The 15,938-nt window shown below is 55.8% G+C and overlaps 1 protein-coding gene across 2 annotated transcripts; it reads right to left on the bottom strand.

The window, feature by feature from the left end:
• Positions 1-1,076: 1,076 nt before the first annotated feature.
• TOR3A (torsin family 3 member A) lies at positions 1,077-14,007 on the bottom strand. 2 transcript variants are annotated; one of them, XM_040984324.1, is made up of 6 exons: positions 13,720-14,007; positions 13,219-13,332; positions 9,497-9,762; positions 7,470-7,648; positions 2,088-2,216; positions 1,077-1,890 (listed from the first exon to the last, which is right to left on the bottom strand). In XM_040984324.1, exons 1-6 carry the CDS (start codon positions 13,985-13,987, stop codon positions 1,644-1,646), a joined length of 1,203 nt encoding a protein of 400 aa, XP_040840258.1. In that variant the 5' UTR covers positions 13,988-14,007; the 3' UTR covers positions 1,077-1,643. The 2 variants fall into 2 exon arrangements, with proteins under 2 accessions (XP_040840258.1, XP_040840256.1); XM_040984322.1 differs by having other exon boundaries at positions 1,077-1,894; positions 2,092-2,216.
• Between the last annotated feature and the right edge of the window lie 1,931 nt (positions 14,008-15,938).

Below are 15,938 nucleotides of genomic sequence, written 5' to 3'. Positions count from 1 at the left end.
ATCCTTCCTTGAGGCTCCATCTGGGCTAGCCCATGCTGTGTCTCTGCGGCTCACAGGTGGGTGTGTGCTTGCGGGGTCTGAGCCAGGAGCGTGACAGGCTCTGGTGGCACATGTGCATCCTCCTCCAGATCCCGGAAAACTGAGCTCCTCCCGTGACTCACGTACTGGAGGGTTTTGTTGTGTGTCTGTGGTGGCTCCGGTGGGTGCTCCCTAAGCCCAAGACAGGGGGATTGAGAAACTGAGTGCCAGAAAGTGCTAAGAGGAAGACAGAAGTGTTTCATTGTGAGGGGGCCAGGGAGCAAAGCTGTGTGCATCACCCTGGAGGTTGAGGGGGAGGAGAGAGAGAAGACGATTACGGGACTCAGTAGAAGAATGGCACACGGGCCCCACAGATGTGCACTGCATTTCCCTATGTGTATGGATGTGGTGCTTGGTGACTGTGTGTGTGGTATGCATAAGTAAATGCTCTCCTATGCAGGAGCACCATGCGATGGTAGCATCCCTGCTAGGGGACTGGCATGACGCAGCCATGCCACTGTGGCCATGACACAAGGTGGGAAGGATCAGTAGCCATGGGCTCCAAGAGTGCCAGCACCCAGCCTGGCATTGAGGCCATCGCCCATTGGGCGCAATGCTCACCTCTCAGAAGGAAGACTGCCAGCAGCATTAGAAAAATGACAGCATTTCCCCACCCCCGGGCAGGAGGAAGAGCCATGGCAACATTTTAATCTCTTCATCTGACATGGGTATGGCCGGGCTTCTGCTGACCAATCATCAGCTGACACCTGCAGGAGTGTCATGCTTCTCCAGGCACTGCCCTTCAGCCTCAGGCATCACACTGGCCTGCCCATGGACAGAAGCTGAGTACGTGCCATAGCGGATATGACCAGACAGGTAGCCTACCCAGTCTACAGGTGTGAGAGGCCACCCTGCTCGGGTCACCCAGGAACCCTGAAGCACCCCAGCACCCCAACACCCAAGTGCAGGCACCTGCCAGATTGCTGCAGGGACAAGGAGACCTCAGCGGGGCCCGAGCATCAGAGTGTGGGGGCTTTTAAAAAATATATATTTTTAACTTGAATCCTGAATTATGTACTACAATTTCGTATTGGCTGGGATTCCCCTGCCAATTCCCACCCTTGACAGATTTTCCCCAGTTTTCTACAATAGTGTAGTCTTTCTAAGGAATCATAATTCCATTAGGCTCTGATTTCAGTGTACCCTGATATTGTTGGTACAGACAATGTCAGGCAGTCCAGCAACCCATTGTCCACACATGCCCAACAGTTTCATTGGGAATCCATCCTTCGTCTGAAAGCAGGGAAGCATGTTCCATTATTCCCCCACATCTGTATATGATAGACCCCAGTACTCCATCACTATACATTTCCATAATTGAGAAGTCATGATGAAACAAGGTCAACAACTGGTATGAGTTAGAACAGCCACAACAACAACCATAACAACATCCACAACAAATTACAACACCATGAAAAAACACTTTAAGGCACTGTTTCTGCATCAACAACAGCTGGATGCCACTCTACCCCTGCAATACCTTCTAGAGGCCAACAGTCATCAGGCCAGCCTCAGGCTCCCCTGTTGGAGGGCGCCCATGGTTCTGGGTGGCCTGGGTGAGCCCGTCAGGGCTGAAAGTAGTGGATTCTCTGGGAAATGGATTTGCATCCTTGGGACGAGAAGCGCTGCTCCTCCTTGGGGATGTAGGTCATTGTCTGGGCAACTCTGTCCAGGGTCTCTTCTGTATATGCCAGGTCCTGGCTCAGGAAGGCATCGCGTGCACACAGCCTCACATGGTGGAACTCCAGCGGCAGGAAGGGAACGAAGGTGTCGATCAGGTTTTCCTTCACAAGATGGCTGTGGCCAAAGCTGCTGCCTGAAACCAAAACCCCCCAGAACATCAGTTACACGGTGGCTGATTTGGGAGATCAATCAAGAAGGCACCTCTGGACCTATGTCCTGTGTGGTCCCAAGTCCCTGTCCTTATGTGCACACACCCTGATGCCTCCAGCTGTGACTCTCCCTGGGGGCTTACTCCATGTGTGTGCAGCTAGCCCGGCCATGGCCACTTACCTGGGGATGCCGCCATCTCGGCCTGAAGCGTGGGTCCCAGGTGATCGATGGTGATTTCTTCCCGGGACATTCCAGCCCTCAGCAAATCCAAGACGGCCTGGTTGATGGCACTGCCCCCGAGGTTACTGCAAGAGACCAGTACAGCCTTGTTAACACTTGAGTTTTGAACTTCCAAGTGGACTGCTGGAAGGGTGCACACTGAGGCACCCCCTTCCCTCATGGGAGCGCCCACCACACCCAAAGGCCACACAGTACAGTTACCATCACTGTGGCCCTTGCTCATGCGCTCCGGACTGACACCTGCTGAGGCGGCTAGCTTCGGGGAGCACAGAGGATAAGCCAGGCTGAATCTACAGGATTCCCAGGCCGCAGCAGGTGCTGCTGGAGGAGCAGCTGAGGTTGCAGAGAGAACCACACAAGATGCCCGAACACATACAAAGCAAGTGAGTGATCATGAGACACAGATGCATCAGGGCGCCCTGGGATTCAGGGGCCAGGAGCTGCTGGGAAGGGTGGAAAGTGCACAGGCGTGGTAGAGGCTGGCACCAGGCCATGGTCTACCCAGGAAGTGGACTTCAGCCTGGGGGACACGGGGGCCATGGAGAACCACTAACAGAATCTAGCTTGTAGGAATGGGGGAACTCACCCTTTCTACTTCCTCACAAAACATTCCAGAGGGGAAAAAAAAATTCTGGGGGTGCAGAAGATGAAGAGCCACAGGTGGGGGCAAGAAGCCGGTGCCGGAGTTTCAGCCCACAGTTCACATCACGGTGATGAGATGATGAAAACAAGGACTTGATTGGGTCAGGAGGTGTAACATGGTGACCGATCATGATGTACCCGAATGGCTCCTCGCACAACAAGCCACCTCTCCGAGGGCTAAGGAAGCCTGGAGGTGGCCCACAGTGCCTCGGTTCAGTAAAATACAAGACACCTTGAGCAAAGGAGGAAGGAAAGAGCTGCTGGTGTCACGCCTTCCTATAGCCCCTAGATGCCTCACTTGCCCATCGGAGATACAGGAGAGAGTGGAGAACCAGCCGATTACCAAACTTGGACTGGAAACATGATTTTAAAAAACGTGTCAGAGAGAGGCTCGGAACCAGACTGGTAAGAAAGCACCAGGGGCAGGTGCTCGGAGGCTCAGAACCACCAGCCTGCCATGCAATCAGAGCTAGGTGGCTTGGCTTGGCTCAAGGTGGGGTCCTGGGCAGTGGGGCTTGGATTCAGGCCCATTGATTAGCCAGGTACTCAGAGGCACAGGAGCCAGCTAGCCCCAGAGGTGGGTACCCAGGTCCTGAGGCTCAGGTCGATGTGCACGCCAAGTGCTTAGAGCCAAGTGGGTCAGCTTTTCTCAGAGGTGGGGTCTTGGGCTTAGGACCCTCAGGCAATCTAGCAGTGTTGCTTTTTAAAAAATTTTTATTTCAGGGCTCGGCAGCGTGGCCTAGCAGCTAAAGTCCTACCCTTGAATGTGCCGGGATCCCATATGGGCGCCGGTTCTAATCCCGGCAGCTCCACTTCCCATCCAGCTCCCTGCTTGTGGCCTGGGAAAGCAGTGGAGGACGGCCCAAAGCCTTGGGACCCTGCACCCGCATGGAAGACCCAGAAGTTCTTGGATCCTGGCTTCGGATCAGCATAGCATCAGCTGTTGTGCTCACTTGGGGAGTTAATCATCAAACGGAAGATCTTCCTCTCTGTCTCTCCTCCTCTCTGTATATCTGACTTTCCAATAAATAAAAAAAATAAAAATTTTTTTAATTTCAGATGATGTGTACATAACTGAAAGGGTGGGTTCATAGAAGGTCAGGGATCATCATTTCCAAGTTTATTTTTCCTATACTGGGGAGAGGGAGGACACCAGGGCAGAAGCCATACACAGACTCCCTACCACCCCAGCACCCAGAATGGGGAAAGATCACCCAATATTGACTCAGGGTCCTGATGTGGAATATTCTCTGAGGGTTCTGCCCAGGTGGTTTTGATAGTTTTGAAATTTTGGCAATTACACCGATCCAAATACGAAGCAACACTCTCATTGTCCATTGGCTGACATAGTCCATCTTAGAGTCTCCATTCGCCCAGGCATTTGCTGTCTTGGTTGGGCTGGGGTAGTTGTCCAATCTGTTCTGCTCTCCTGCTCTGCTATGGTAACAGATGTCTAAAGGCCCCAATGGGCTGCCATATCTTCTGTGTGAATCTGGGCCAGCAATCCACTATCCTGTCTTTTCCATTGAGAAGGACCAGTTCTCGCAGGCGAGCCCAAGACCCAAGCCTGGTGACCTGGACCCCACTGGATTCCCCACCCCAAGGGCTCACATACCCAGCTCCCATCACACAGGTGGGTCCATGGACTTGGGCCAGGTGACCTTGGCCCCACCCAACACCCATCCCAAGGGCTCATGGACCCAGTACCCAATGTGCAGGCAGGCCAAAGGACATGGGCCATGTGACCTAGATGCCCCCGGACCAACCACCCCAGGGGCTCACAGACCTGGCACCCACTCTGTAGGCAGTCCAAGGACCTGGGGTGGGAAACCTGAGTCCTGCTGAACCCCCACACTCCCGGGGTTCACAGATGTGACATTCAACATGCAGGTAGGCCTACGGACTTGTGCCATGCAACCTGGGCCTCCGACCTGGCACCCAGGCAGAAATCCTGCAAGATCCTCTGCCCAAGGGCCTCAAAAACCTAGCATCCACCAAGTGGGCAGGCCCAAGGACTCAGACCATGCTGGACACCCCACCCCTGGGGCTCACAGACACAGTGCCCACCGCGGAGGCAGGCCCAAGGACCTGGGCCAGCTGACCTAGACCCAGACAGACCCCGCTGCCTCAAGGGCTCATTTTCCCTCCCCCACTATCTTCAAACTGGAATGGCTCACCTCACCCTGGCATCCATCAGCATGTGCTGAGGGTGGAGGGCAGAAAAAATTAATCAACTATCCCAGTGAAGCTGGACAGCAAATTCCTGGGATATTGGAGACTCGGAGTGGACTACAACAGCCAATGGACCTTGGAAGGGTTTCCTCATCCTTGGTGTGCAGCATCTCAGAACTACCGAGACCCTGTGACCAGAACCCCAGGGTGACATCAGGTGGCTGCTCCCCATCCCTGGATTCTGAGACAGTTGGAAGGCTGGCCATCATTTCTCCCTTTGTATCCCCGACTCCCCTAGTTACACCAAGAAAAAAGAAAATGTGGAAACATTGGTCTCACCAACTTGCCCTTGATCCTTGCCCTTCCCACCCTGATCAACTATGTAAACGCTGTCAAAATTAAAGTTCAAAAAGACCAAAAAAAGTGCCAGGCAAGGCCCTAGGGCCCTCTCCCCAGACCAGCATCCATAGGCCGAGTCTTTGGGCTCTCCTTAGTTGGGGTTGGGGGAACTCAAAAAATGCCCTGTCCATCCTTCCCCCTGACCCTGCAGCCAGCAAGAGGATAGCTGCTGCCGAGTGAAGAACGGGACAGCGAGCTCAGGCAGGGCCAGCCCCTCTGCAGTGAGACCCAAGGCCTGGTACAGCCAGGGCCTCTGACACCCCAGTCAGCAGCAGACAGAGCCTTGAGCCCTGACTGGCATTGGGCAGAGATCCGCAGCACACCCAGCCCCGGGCAGCAAGCTACTGTAGCTCGTTCATCTCCTTCATTTCTAAACCTAAAGCCAAAGTGGAACCTTGGAAAGCAAAGCAAAACAAAACAAAAAACAGCAGAGCAGAACGGATGAATGGACCAGGGGTTGGATGGAGGGTGAGCCGGCCCTGGCCTGCAGGCTGCTGAGTGGGTCATGAACAGAGCTGTGCCATCTGGTTGAGGCAAGCAGATTCCTGAGAAGGAACACTGACTGATGGCAACACTTGTTGGTATTTAAACAGACTATGGCATAGTGACACTTGTGCAGCCCAATGATGACGTGACCCTGTGCTGCTGGTTCAGCTGGGCTGGACTCCTCACCACGGTGGGGAGAGGATCTGAAGACCATTTACAAGTCAAGTCAGACACTTAAATGGTCTTCCCAACCCATTCCTAGCAACACTGTAAAGCCTAAGGGGCTTCATGAGGCCTCCTAAGCCAGGGTAGGAAGCTGTGGAAGCACGGGTAGGCACGACCTGCATGGCCTGGTATGGACTGCTGGAATGTGGCACACACACCTGCAAGGCCATCTCTTTCTAAGTGGTCCTTCATGTCCCTGTTCCACTTCCTGCTCGAGGCCTCAAAGGCTCTCAGGGAATCCACCAAACTCCATCTGGGGAGGTTAGTCCAGCAGGTGGCTCTGCCCGCCCAGACCCCACGCCCATGCCCATCCCAGCCTGTGACCACACAGCCTTGGCCAGCCCAGCCTTGCTTTCCCCAGCCTTTCACTGGGGAAAAGGACAGGCAGGCAGCGTCAGAGAATATGACAAACACAAACGTACCTGCAGACTGCAGGGCAGAGGGGATACGGGGACGGGGTCACCAGGTCTCATCAGACAAAAGCATGACTTTTCCAGGTGAAGTAGCAGTTGACGGGTGAGGCCAGTGGGTGCAGGGCCAGGGGGAGCGCGGGCAAGAGGAAGAGGATGCTCAGTAAGCACAGAAATCCCTGTGACCATGAGGGAACCCCAAGACGCAACCACTGTGCTATGTGTACCGCCTTCTGAGCATCCAGAGGGCTTCTCAGCTCTCCCCCAACACTGCCTTGAAGCCTGTTGGTATGGGAGACCCTGGACCCCAAGGCAGCTCCTGGCTACCTTTCTGCTGCCACCTATGCATATAGAGCCTCCAAATGGGCTCTGCCTCTGATGATGACCCAGGGACAGGACCGAAGGACAACCTCTTCACACTGTTCCGGGACACAACATCCCCCCAACCCGGTTCATACATACACTGTGGGGACTCTGCACACCTGTGCCCACCCCAGGAAGCACTTGCCATCAGCCCACGAGAAGACCAAGATCCGATCGCATCTGCTCTGTCCCATGTGCCGGGTCCACAGGGAAGTGAGATGTACCCTCCCCTTCCCCTGCTCCACGCCTGAAAGGAAGTCAGCAGCCTCCTACCCCAGCCACACAGGGTGTCCCCTAGATCACAGGGGGCAAAGGGCTAGCCTGCCAAAGGTGAGGTAGAGTGGGATACGGGAGGAACTGGTTTCAGACCACGCCTGCCTTCCCCAGCCCTGGGCAGGGCGCTCACACCTGGGGCATCTATTGGACACAGCACCATCAAGGGACAAGTTCCCTGAAACTTCATTGCTCAGGGCAGCCATTGCCAGATCACAACAAGTGCAGTGCCTATCCCCCGAACCAGCAAAAGGCGGAGCAGAAAGAGGCAGCGAGAGACAATGGCGGCCCTCCCTGCCAGCCAACACCCTGCCCAGGCCTGCATGCCTGCTGCCCCTCAGAGCTCACCTGAGAAAAACAAAGATGCTTCTCTGGGGCCTGGCGTCCGGCTTCTCAGGGGCTCGGTGCTCCAGCTGCAGCCTCAGGAGCTCCAGCAGCTCGGGGTGCAGCTTCTCGGCTTCATCGAAGATGAACAGGGTCTGGCGGCAGCGCTGCTGTGCCTTCTGCATCTGGCCCAGCAGCCAGTCCTGTGTGGGACAAGGGCACCTAGTGGGGACCTAGGTGCACCTCCTGCCCACTCCCAGCCTCACCCAGTCATGGGGAATGCTCAGGAGGTCACGCAGGACTGAGGACCCACCAATCCAGGCCAGTGGATGCGGGGCAAGGACCTGGGCCTCCAACCAGGTCCCCAGATGATTCTCCTGGCCTGCAGTCTCTCCCAGCACAGCTGGCAGCATGGATCAGTTCTCCTCTCTCCCTGACCAGGTCCTGTCTCCTGGGTGCAGCAGTCAGGTTTTACCAGGCAGGAGAGGGGTTCAAGGACCAGAGTCTCCTGGCCAGCACTCCCCAGGACCTGTCTGGGTGGACAAGGAAAGCCTGCCAAGCTTCAATCAAAAAGACCCATCAGCCTGGCCTGGAGCAATGGCTCAACAGGCTAATCCACCTTGCAGTGCCAGATTGCATATGGACACCACTTATAGTCCTGCCAGCTCCACTTCCCATCAGCTCCCTGCTTGTGGCCTGAGAAAGCAGTAGAGGATGGCCCAAAGCCTTGGGACCCTGCACCTGCATGGGAGACCTGGAGAAAGCTCCAGGCTCTTGATTTTTGGACTGACCCAGCTCTGCCTGTTGTAGGCATTTGGGGAATGAAACAATGGATGCAAGGTCTTTCTGGCTCCTCTGTAAATTTGCCTTTGCAATGCAAAGAAATATATCTTTATTATTATTTTTTTTAAGATTTATTTATTATTTAGGGAAAGTCAGATATACAGAGAGGAGGAGAGACAGAGAGGAAGATCTTCCATCCAATGATTCACTCCCCAAGTTAGCGCAATGATGCTATGCCGATCTGAAGCCAGGAGCCAGGAATTTCTTCCGGGTCTCCCACATGGGTGCAGGGTCCCAAGGCTTTGGGCCATCCTCGACTGCTTTCCCAGGTCACAAGCAGGGAGCTGGATGGGAAGTGGGGCTGCCGGGATTAGAACCGGCGCCCATATGGGATCCCGGCACATTCAAGGCGAGGACTTTAGCCACTAGGCCACGCTGCCGGGCCCAGAAATATATCTTTAAAAAACAACCCATCTTTGCCAGCACTCATCAGAACCGTGCAAGGACCTTGAGGACAGCTCCCACCCACAGCTTCATGCCTGATCCATCTCCGGCCTCCCAGGATTGCCTTCAGCCCCAGGTTAGCGTGTGTGTGTGTATGTGTGTATGCATGTGGTTGCACACACACAGGGCAGGACAGTATACACAAGTGTTCCGAGCAGGAAGCTGGCATCCACAGCAGCACTGCCACAGCTGAAGGCACATGGTTCTTCCTGGGAAGGCACAGCTGAGCGGCACCCACTTGCCGGTAGGGCAGCTGGGCCTCAGGACAGCTCACTGTGCTCTAGCCCTACAGGCCATAGAGCTGGCACTACGATGCAGGTTAAGCCTCCTCTGTAGCACCAGCATTCCATACAGATGGCAGTTCGAGACCTGGTTGTTCCACTTCCCATCCAGCTCCCTGCTAATGGCCTGAGAAATCAGCAGAGGATGGCCCAAGGCTTTGGGCCCCTGCACCATGTGGGAGCCCTGGAAGATGACTTTGGCTCCTGGTTTCCATGTGGGGAGAAAGTCAACATATAGAAGTTCTCCTCATCTCACCCTGCCTTTCAAATCAATCAATACTTTGAAAAGAGGACACAGCTTGGGAGTGGAGCGCGATACCTCCATCCTTCCCCTAGACACCCAGAGCCTCCTGTGAGTCGATGGAACAGGTGCACCAGCTCATGCCCCTGCAGAGCATGCCACCATGCAAAGAATGGCTGTTCTCCGAGTCCTGGTCCAGCCTGGACACACATCGTCAAGCTGCCCCATACTGCAGGCCTCACCTGGTACAGATCCACGTACTTGGAGTGCGGGAAGTGGATTGTGGCAATGAACACCCTGACACAGGGGCTCTTCTGTCCATCCCGATAGAGGTTCTCTGCCAATATCCGGGCCACAAAGTTCTTGCCAGTCCCTGACCAGCCGTGGAATGACAGAGCCAGGGCCTTGTCTGGCAGTGGAGTTTCCAAGTAGCCCCGCACCGTTCGCAGGACCAGTTCCCGGGCCAGATGCTGGCCATGCAGTCGCACGCTCAGGTCTGAATCTAAGCCTAGGAAGTGAGGAGGAGAAGGCCACATGAGACAGAGCCACAAGGCCCTTCCCACTCTGTGGCTGCTGGATGAGCATCTGTCTGGACACTTGGAAGAGACTGATGCTCACTCCAGCCGGCCTCAGAACGTGAGGCAGCAGGAAGGGCAATTTTCTGGAGAGTCTGAGACCAACGTGGAGCTCAAGGCGGGTGAGCGGTTCTGTCACTGCTTGAGATGTGCCGCTGTCACAGCACAGGGCTGGCTTTCAGTCCTGGCTCTGTTCCTGCTAGTGTGCATCCGGGAAGCAGTGAGCAGTGTCTCCAGGATGTGGCGGGCTGCCACCACGGGGGAGACCCGGATGGAATTCTGGGTTTCTGGGTTTGGTCTGGTCCAGGGCAGGCTACTGTGGGTGCTTAGAGATGGATGCTCTCTGGGTCCCTCTGCCTTTGATGCAAAAAGGAAGGAAGGAAGGAAGGAAGGGAAAGGAAAGAGTAGAAGGTAGGAAGAAAGGAAACAAACAGAAAAAAAGAGAAAAATAAGGAGAAAGAATGGAGAAAGAAAGAAAGAGGAAGGAAAGGAAGGAAGAAAGAAGAAAAAATGGTGGGAGGAAGGAGAGAAAAAAAAGAAGGCGGGGGAAGAGCTTAAAAGAACTGCTCACAGGAAGTCCTCCAGGTAGGGTGGTCCAGGCTGTTCTGGGGTGGAAACCATCTCTGAGCCTGCCCCAATGTCCCTGGCTCAGGACTCCAGGTCAGTCTGATGGGGAAGCCCCATGGTACGAGCTCTAATTCAGGTTAGCAGACACCTGCTGAGGGCAGCCAGGGTACACACGCAGGCCTTCGGCCAGGCCTCGCTTCATCTAAGCATGAGGCAAGAATCTGGAGATGGGGCTATGCTGCCTGCTGGGAGGGTGCAGAACTATGCCCAGCTCAGGATCCCTGGTCAAACACCCAGAGCCAGCCTGGAGGGAGTACCCGGGGCCTCACAGGTCAAAGTGTTACGAACATGCCAGGTGCTGCACAGGGCTCCCAAAAGGGCCCTGCTGGTGCTGTGTTCTCACAACTATGTCAAGTGTCTTCTTCTTTTAAGAGGTATCTATTGGGCCCAGCGCGGTGGCGCAAGTGGTTAAGTCCTCACCTTGCACGCCCGGGATCCCATATGGGCGCCGGTTCTATCCCGGCAGCCCCGCTTCCCATCCAGCTCCATGCCTGTGGCCCGGGAAAGCAGTCGAGGACGGCCCAAAGCTTTGGGAACCTGCACCCGCACGGGAGACCCGAAAGAGGCTCCTGGCTTCGGATCGGCATAGTATCGGCCGTTGCAGCTCACTTGGGGAGTGAATCATCGGACGGAAGATCTTCCTCTCTGTCTCTCCTCTCTGTATATTCGCCTTTCCAATAATAAAAATAAATCTTTAAAAAAAAAAAGAGGTATCTATTGTTATTGCAACAGCAGATTTGCAGAGGGAAGGAGAATCGGAAAGATCTCCCATCCACTCCCTAAATGGCTGCCCAAGCCGAGCCGATCCAAAGCCAGGAGTTAGGAGCTTCTTGCAGGTCTCCAACATGGACACAGGGTCCTATGGACTTGTACCATCACCTCTTGCTTTCCTGGATTGGGACACAAAACCCACCTGGGATCCCCGGTGCTTGCAGGCAGAGGACTAGCCTGTTGAGCTATGGCAATGATTTTTCTATGTGACTTTCTTAATCACTGCACAGGGCAAACTGAGGTAAGCGGCCCATGGAGAGGACTGCCCCGAGGCTGGCAGCTGGCAAAGGCCAGATGAGGAGCCCAGCAGTACAACAACTTGCACATCCAAGCACTAGAAAAACACTGGGCACGCGGAGGGCAGGGGCCACCTGCTGACTGCCCACACATTGTTCTGAATTGGCAGAGACTCTAATTCAGGCCTCCAGACCTGATCTGTCCTGTGGCCTGATACGCTGAGCCCCACTGTGGCCCTCAATACTCTGTGTCACTGGGCACATCTGTCATTGGCACATAGTGACCTGTTCTTAAGGTGGGCTTCCTTTGGCCAAGACCCCCCCAACAAAGCTGGCAGGGCTAAGGGCATCCCTGAGTCTGGCGGCTAAGACTCCTGCAGCCCACAGCACGCTAGCCCGCCGTAGTACTTGTCCTGGTTCCTGATTCCAGTTCCCTTGCCAAAGCAGCCCCAGGCAGATGGAGGAGACTGGCTAAATTCCTAGGTTGCTGCCACATACATGGGAGACCTGGGCTGAGAACTCAGCTTCTGGCTCTGGGGCCACTGTGGGCATCTGGAGAGTGAACTAGCAGTGTCTTTCTCTCTCCCAGGGCCTGGCTCCGAGGTCTAGTGGCTAGATCCTCAACTTTGCACATGCCAGGATCCCGCATGGGTACTGGTTCATGTCCGGGCTGACCCACTTCCCATCCAGCTTCCTGCCTGTGACCTGGGAAAGCAGTAGAGGAAGATCCAAAGCCTTAGCACCTGGCACCCATGTAGGAGACCTGGAAGAAGCTCCTAGCTCCTGGCTCTGAATCAGCTCAACTCTGGCCACTGTGGCCACTTAGGGAGTGAATCAGCAGACGGGTCATCTTCTATTCTGTCCTTCTCTCTGTATATCCATAAATATAAATAAAGCTGAAAAAAAAATCCCACTCTAGGGGTGAGACTGCTTCTTGTAAAAGAGGAAGTGTTCTTTCTGCTGGAGACTGACCCAATGGTTGTTAATCGGAGGTGCAGTACTTGGGGCTATACATAACCCTCTGAAAGTCAGAATGCCAATTGACTGCCCAGTGCCAATCAAACTGCCTGTATCCAAATAAACAGAGCAAAACCAAACCTGGGGACGGGGCAGGTACCTGGTGCTGTGCTGAGCTGTGGTTACACCTGCCACTGGGGAGCCTGGGTGGGAATCCTGGTTCAGCTTCCTGCTGATGCCCAGGTTGGGAAACAGCAGGCGGATCCCTAAGCATTAGGTGGGAGACTTGGACTCAAAAGGTGTTAGTCTCCCAGCAGGAGGCCACAGGCAGGAGGTGGTGCCTGGGTCCAGGCAGGGGGTGGGAGGGTGACAAGCAGGGGCCATTTCCCCTCCTCCTTCTTCCCCCTTCAGCACCCCCACTGGATGGGGAGTGCTCATGGCATTCCAGGGCAGGGAAGCCCCGATGCAGGGGCCAAGCTCTCGTTGGCCTGAGCCATTTAATGAAAGGCAACCATGGGGGCTTCCGGACCCTGGCCCCTGATGGACAGGTTTTTGTAGATCTTCCTAAATCAGGACGCAGTGGCCTTGGGAGAGAAGTCAAAATCTGACTGGTGTCACGTGGTTGCCTTGGGGGGAGCCTGATACTTCCGGAAAACCCAAGAATTGAGCGTCTTGTGGGATTACAGCTGACCTGGGTCTTGGGGTGGTGATTGCTGCTAGGGGTGGGGGCGCCCGGGCACCCTCCATTTCCCGGTCTCCCGTGCTGCTCCTCAAGGCCATAGGGGAGGAGGTCCGAACCTGTGAAGTTGTTGGAGATCCTGCAGTCGTCAGAGTCGCAGCAGTCCTGGAAGCGGCAGTACCACGCAGCTAGCTTATCCACATACTGCTGGCCCAACACGGGCAGGCTCCAGCCTGAAATGGAGGGTGGAGGAAGTACCGGTGAGGAGATCCGACCCAGGACAGCCCTGCCATTCCCATTTTTCCTGGCCAGGCAGGATCCTGAGCTCAACTCCCCAGGCTCAGCAGGTGTTCACACGCGGCTTCCGGAAGGGAGCTGCCGGGTGGGGGAGAGCGCCAGGAGAGCCCCCAGCCTCAGAGCCGTCCAAGAGGAAAATGGCCAGCACCTCAAACCCCTGGCCTCCATGGCGGGGCTTGGGTGCATCTGGAGTGGGGCCGCTGCGGAGGGGGCCATGCAGGGTTCAGGGGCGTTCCAACGGGCTTGACCTCCCGGCTAGCGCGCATGTCCGGCGGAGAACGGGGAGATGTCCAGCGGCAGGCGGCTGCGGGACTGGATCTTACCTAGGGGTGTCGCGGCCACCTCATCCTCCTCGCACTCCCCGGGCCACACCCGGCAGCTGAAAAGCGCCCAGTACCGCCTGGAGAGGGCCCCGGCCGTCCTGAGCTGCTGCTGCAGGTGCTGCAAGCCTGGCCACAGCGATGCCCAGCCTGGCTCCTCTGCGCCCTCACCCAGCCTCGCGGCACCGGGGCCGTCTGGAGCGCACGGGTGCAGCAGCAGCAACAAGAGGAGAAGGCAAAGGCAGAGCGGGCGCCACGGGCCGCGAGGCATGGCCGGGCCCGGGAGGGGAGCGCCGGCGTCCCAGGCCCGGACGCCCGGCGTGCGGGGCGGGCCCTTCCCAGGCAGGCGCGGGCGGGGATTGGCGAGCTCTAGGCGACCGGCGCACCAGCTGGTTTTCGGGCCAGCCCCCAGACCCGCCTACGGGAAGTGGGCTATTCCTGGCCTGTGATGCTGGTTGCGGACGGACGCAGACTAGATGAGCTCGGGCCTTGAAATTGTCCCTGCCAATCACCGTGCTATCACCCCCTCTGAGGTATGTCAGATATGGACACCACTCATCCCACGCCTGGGAGGAAGCTGGGAAAGGCCTCCCACTGGGCCAGGAGGTGTGTGTTGGGGGATGAGAGGGCGCAGAGAACCGGGAGCTGCTGGATAGAGAAGAGGGTGCTGCAGGGAGCTTGCCTGGGTTTGGCCTGGGGCTCCCCGGCAGAGGGAAGCGAAACAGCAGCACACAGCTCTGGGTCCTCCTTACTAGTGGAAGCACCCGAGCACCGGGCTGGCGGTTTTCGGGTTTTGGAAACCCCCAGCGTCGCGGAGGAAATCATAAGGTTTCCTTCCAGTGCCACTGCATCTTGTGAAAGAGAAGTTTGCACTCTATGCACTTTGTTAACCGGGTTTACAGTTCTCCCATGCTTGGGACTGGGCAGCCCATCAGAAGCCATTGGCAAAGGACTTGAGGGCTGTCTTCCCAGGCCTTATTACTTTAAAAGAGAGAGAGAGAAAATTGAAAGAGAGTGACCAGGAGAGGGAGATGGTCCATCCACTGATTCACTTCTGAAATGGCCAGGGCTGAGCCAGCACAGAATGGAGTTAAGTACATGACCTAGGACCTAAAGACCTGGGCCATCCTCCACTGTTTTCCCAGGCACATTAGCAGGGAGCTGGATGGGAAGCAGAGCAGCGGGGACTCAAACCAGTGCTCCAGTGTGCCTCGTGGTCCCTAACATATGGAGTATGGAACAGAAGCTGCCAGATTCCAGAAGAGTTTAACACACTCTCAAGAAAACCAGTTCCCAAAGTCAGGTGCTTAAGAGCCTCCTTGACCTAGGAGGAGACAGCTGTGTGCAGAGATCAAGGCAGCTACCTAATGACACCTGTGTAGCGGCTTTAAGGATGGGCACGCCGGACAGTGCTGGGCCTCAGCCAAGGTCACAGGCAGAGAGCCACAGCTGTGGGTAACTGAGCCCTACTCCTTTGATGTGGATTCACTGCCTCCCGCCCCATCTCTCAGCTTGTGATTCCAGAGAGTTGCACATTTGTCCCTACTGCTAACAGAGCTACCATCTCCGTGCTGACTCTGAGCTCCCTTGTCCTCCGTCCTATGAATCCGTTCATCACCCCTCCGGCTATTCTCCTGGGCTTTTTTTCTTCTCCCAGGACTTTCAGGGTCAGTCACACAGGAGGGGATCACACACACGCTGATGCCCCCCCCCCAAAGAACTCACTGCCTTTCCTCTCCTGGACTGTCTGAGAACTAAGGGACAGCCACCCAGCTCCTTGCTCTGGCATTTGCAATGCCAGCTGTTCTCTGCCGGCCTGTGATTGATGGGCCTGCTGCGTACTTAGCTAGCAACCCTGCCAACTGATGAGTGGGCAACTGATGAGCTGCCAGGAGCTGAGGACTGCCAACACCCATGCCTCACCAGCTCAAGTCCTTGTTAGCGCCCAGGCTGATGGAATATGCCAGTGCACCACTTGTTCCTCGCCATGCAGCTAAGCCCCACTCTACAACCACCTTCCCGGAGACCACCACCCTAAACCCTGCCTCCTTTTAAGGGTCAGTCGGGTCCTACTGCAAGCACCAACCTTACCTTGTAAAAAGGAGGACCCCATGGGGTCCGCCAGCAGCAGCATCCTATATGGGCACTGATTTAGTCCTGGCTGTTCTGCTTCTGATGTAGCTCCCTGCTATTGCACCTGGGAAAGCAGCAGAAGATGGTCC

Source organism: Ochotona curzoniae, unplaced genomic scaffold (assembly GCF_017591425.1).
Source record: "Ochotona curzoniae isolate NIBS_2020 unplaced genomic scaffold, NIBS_Ocur_1.0 contig_4105, whole genome shotgun sequence".
NCBI lineage: Eukaryota > Metazoa > Chordata > Mammalia > Lagomorpha > Ochotonidae > Ochotona > Ochotona curzoniae.
The sequence above is the reverse complement of the archived record's forward strand: the minus strand, read 5'-3'. Positions and strand labels throughout refer to the sequence as shown.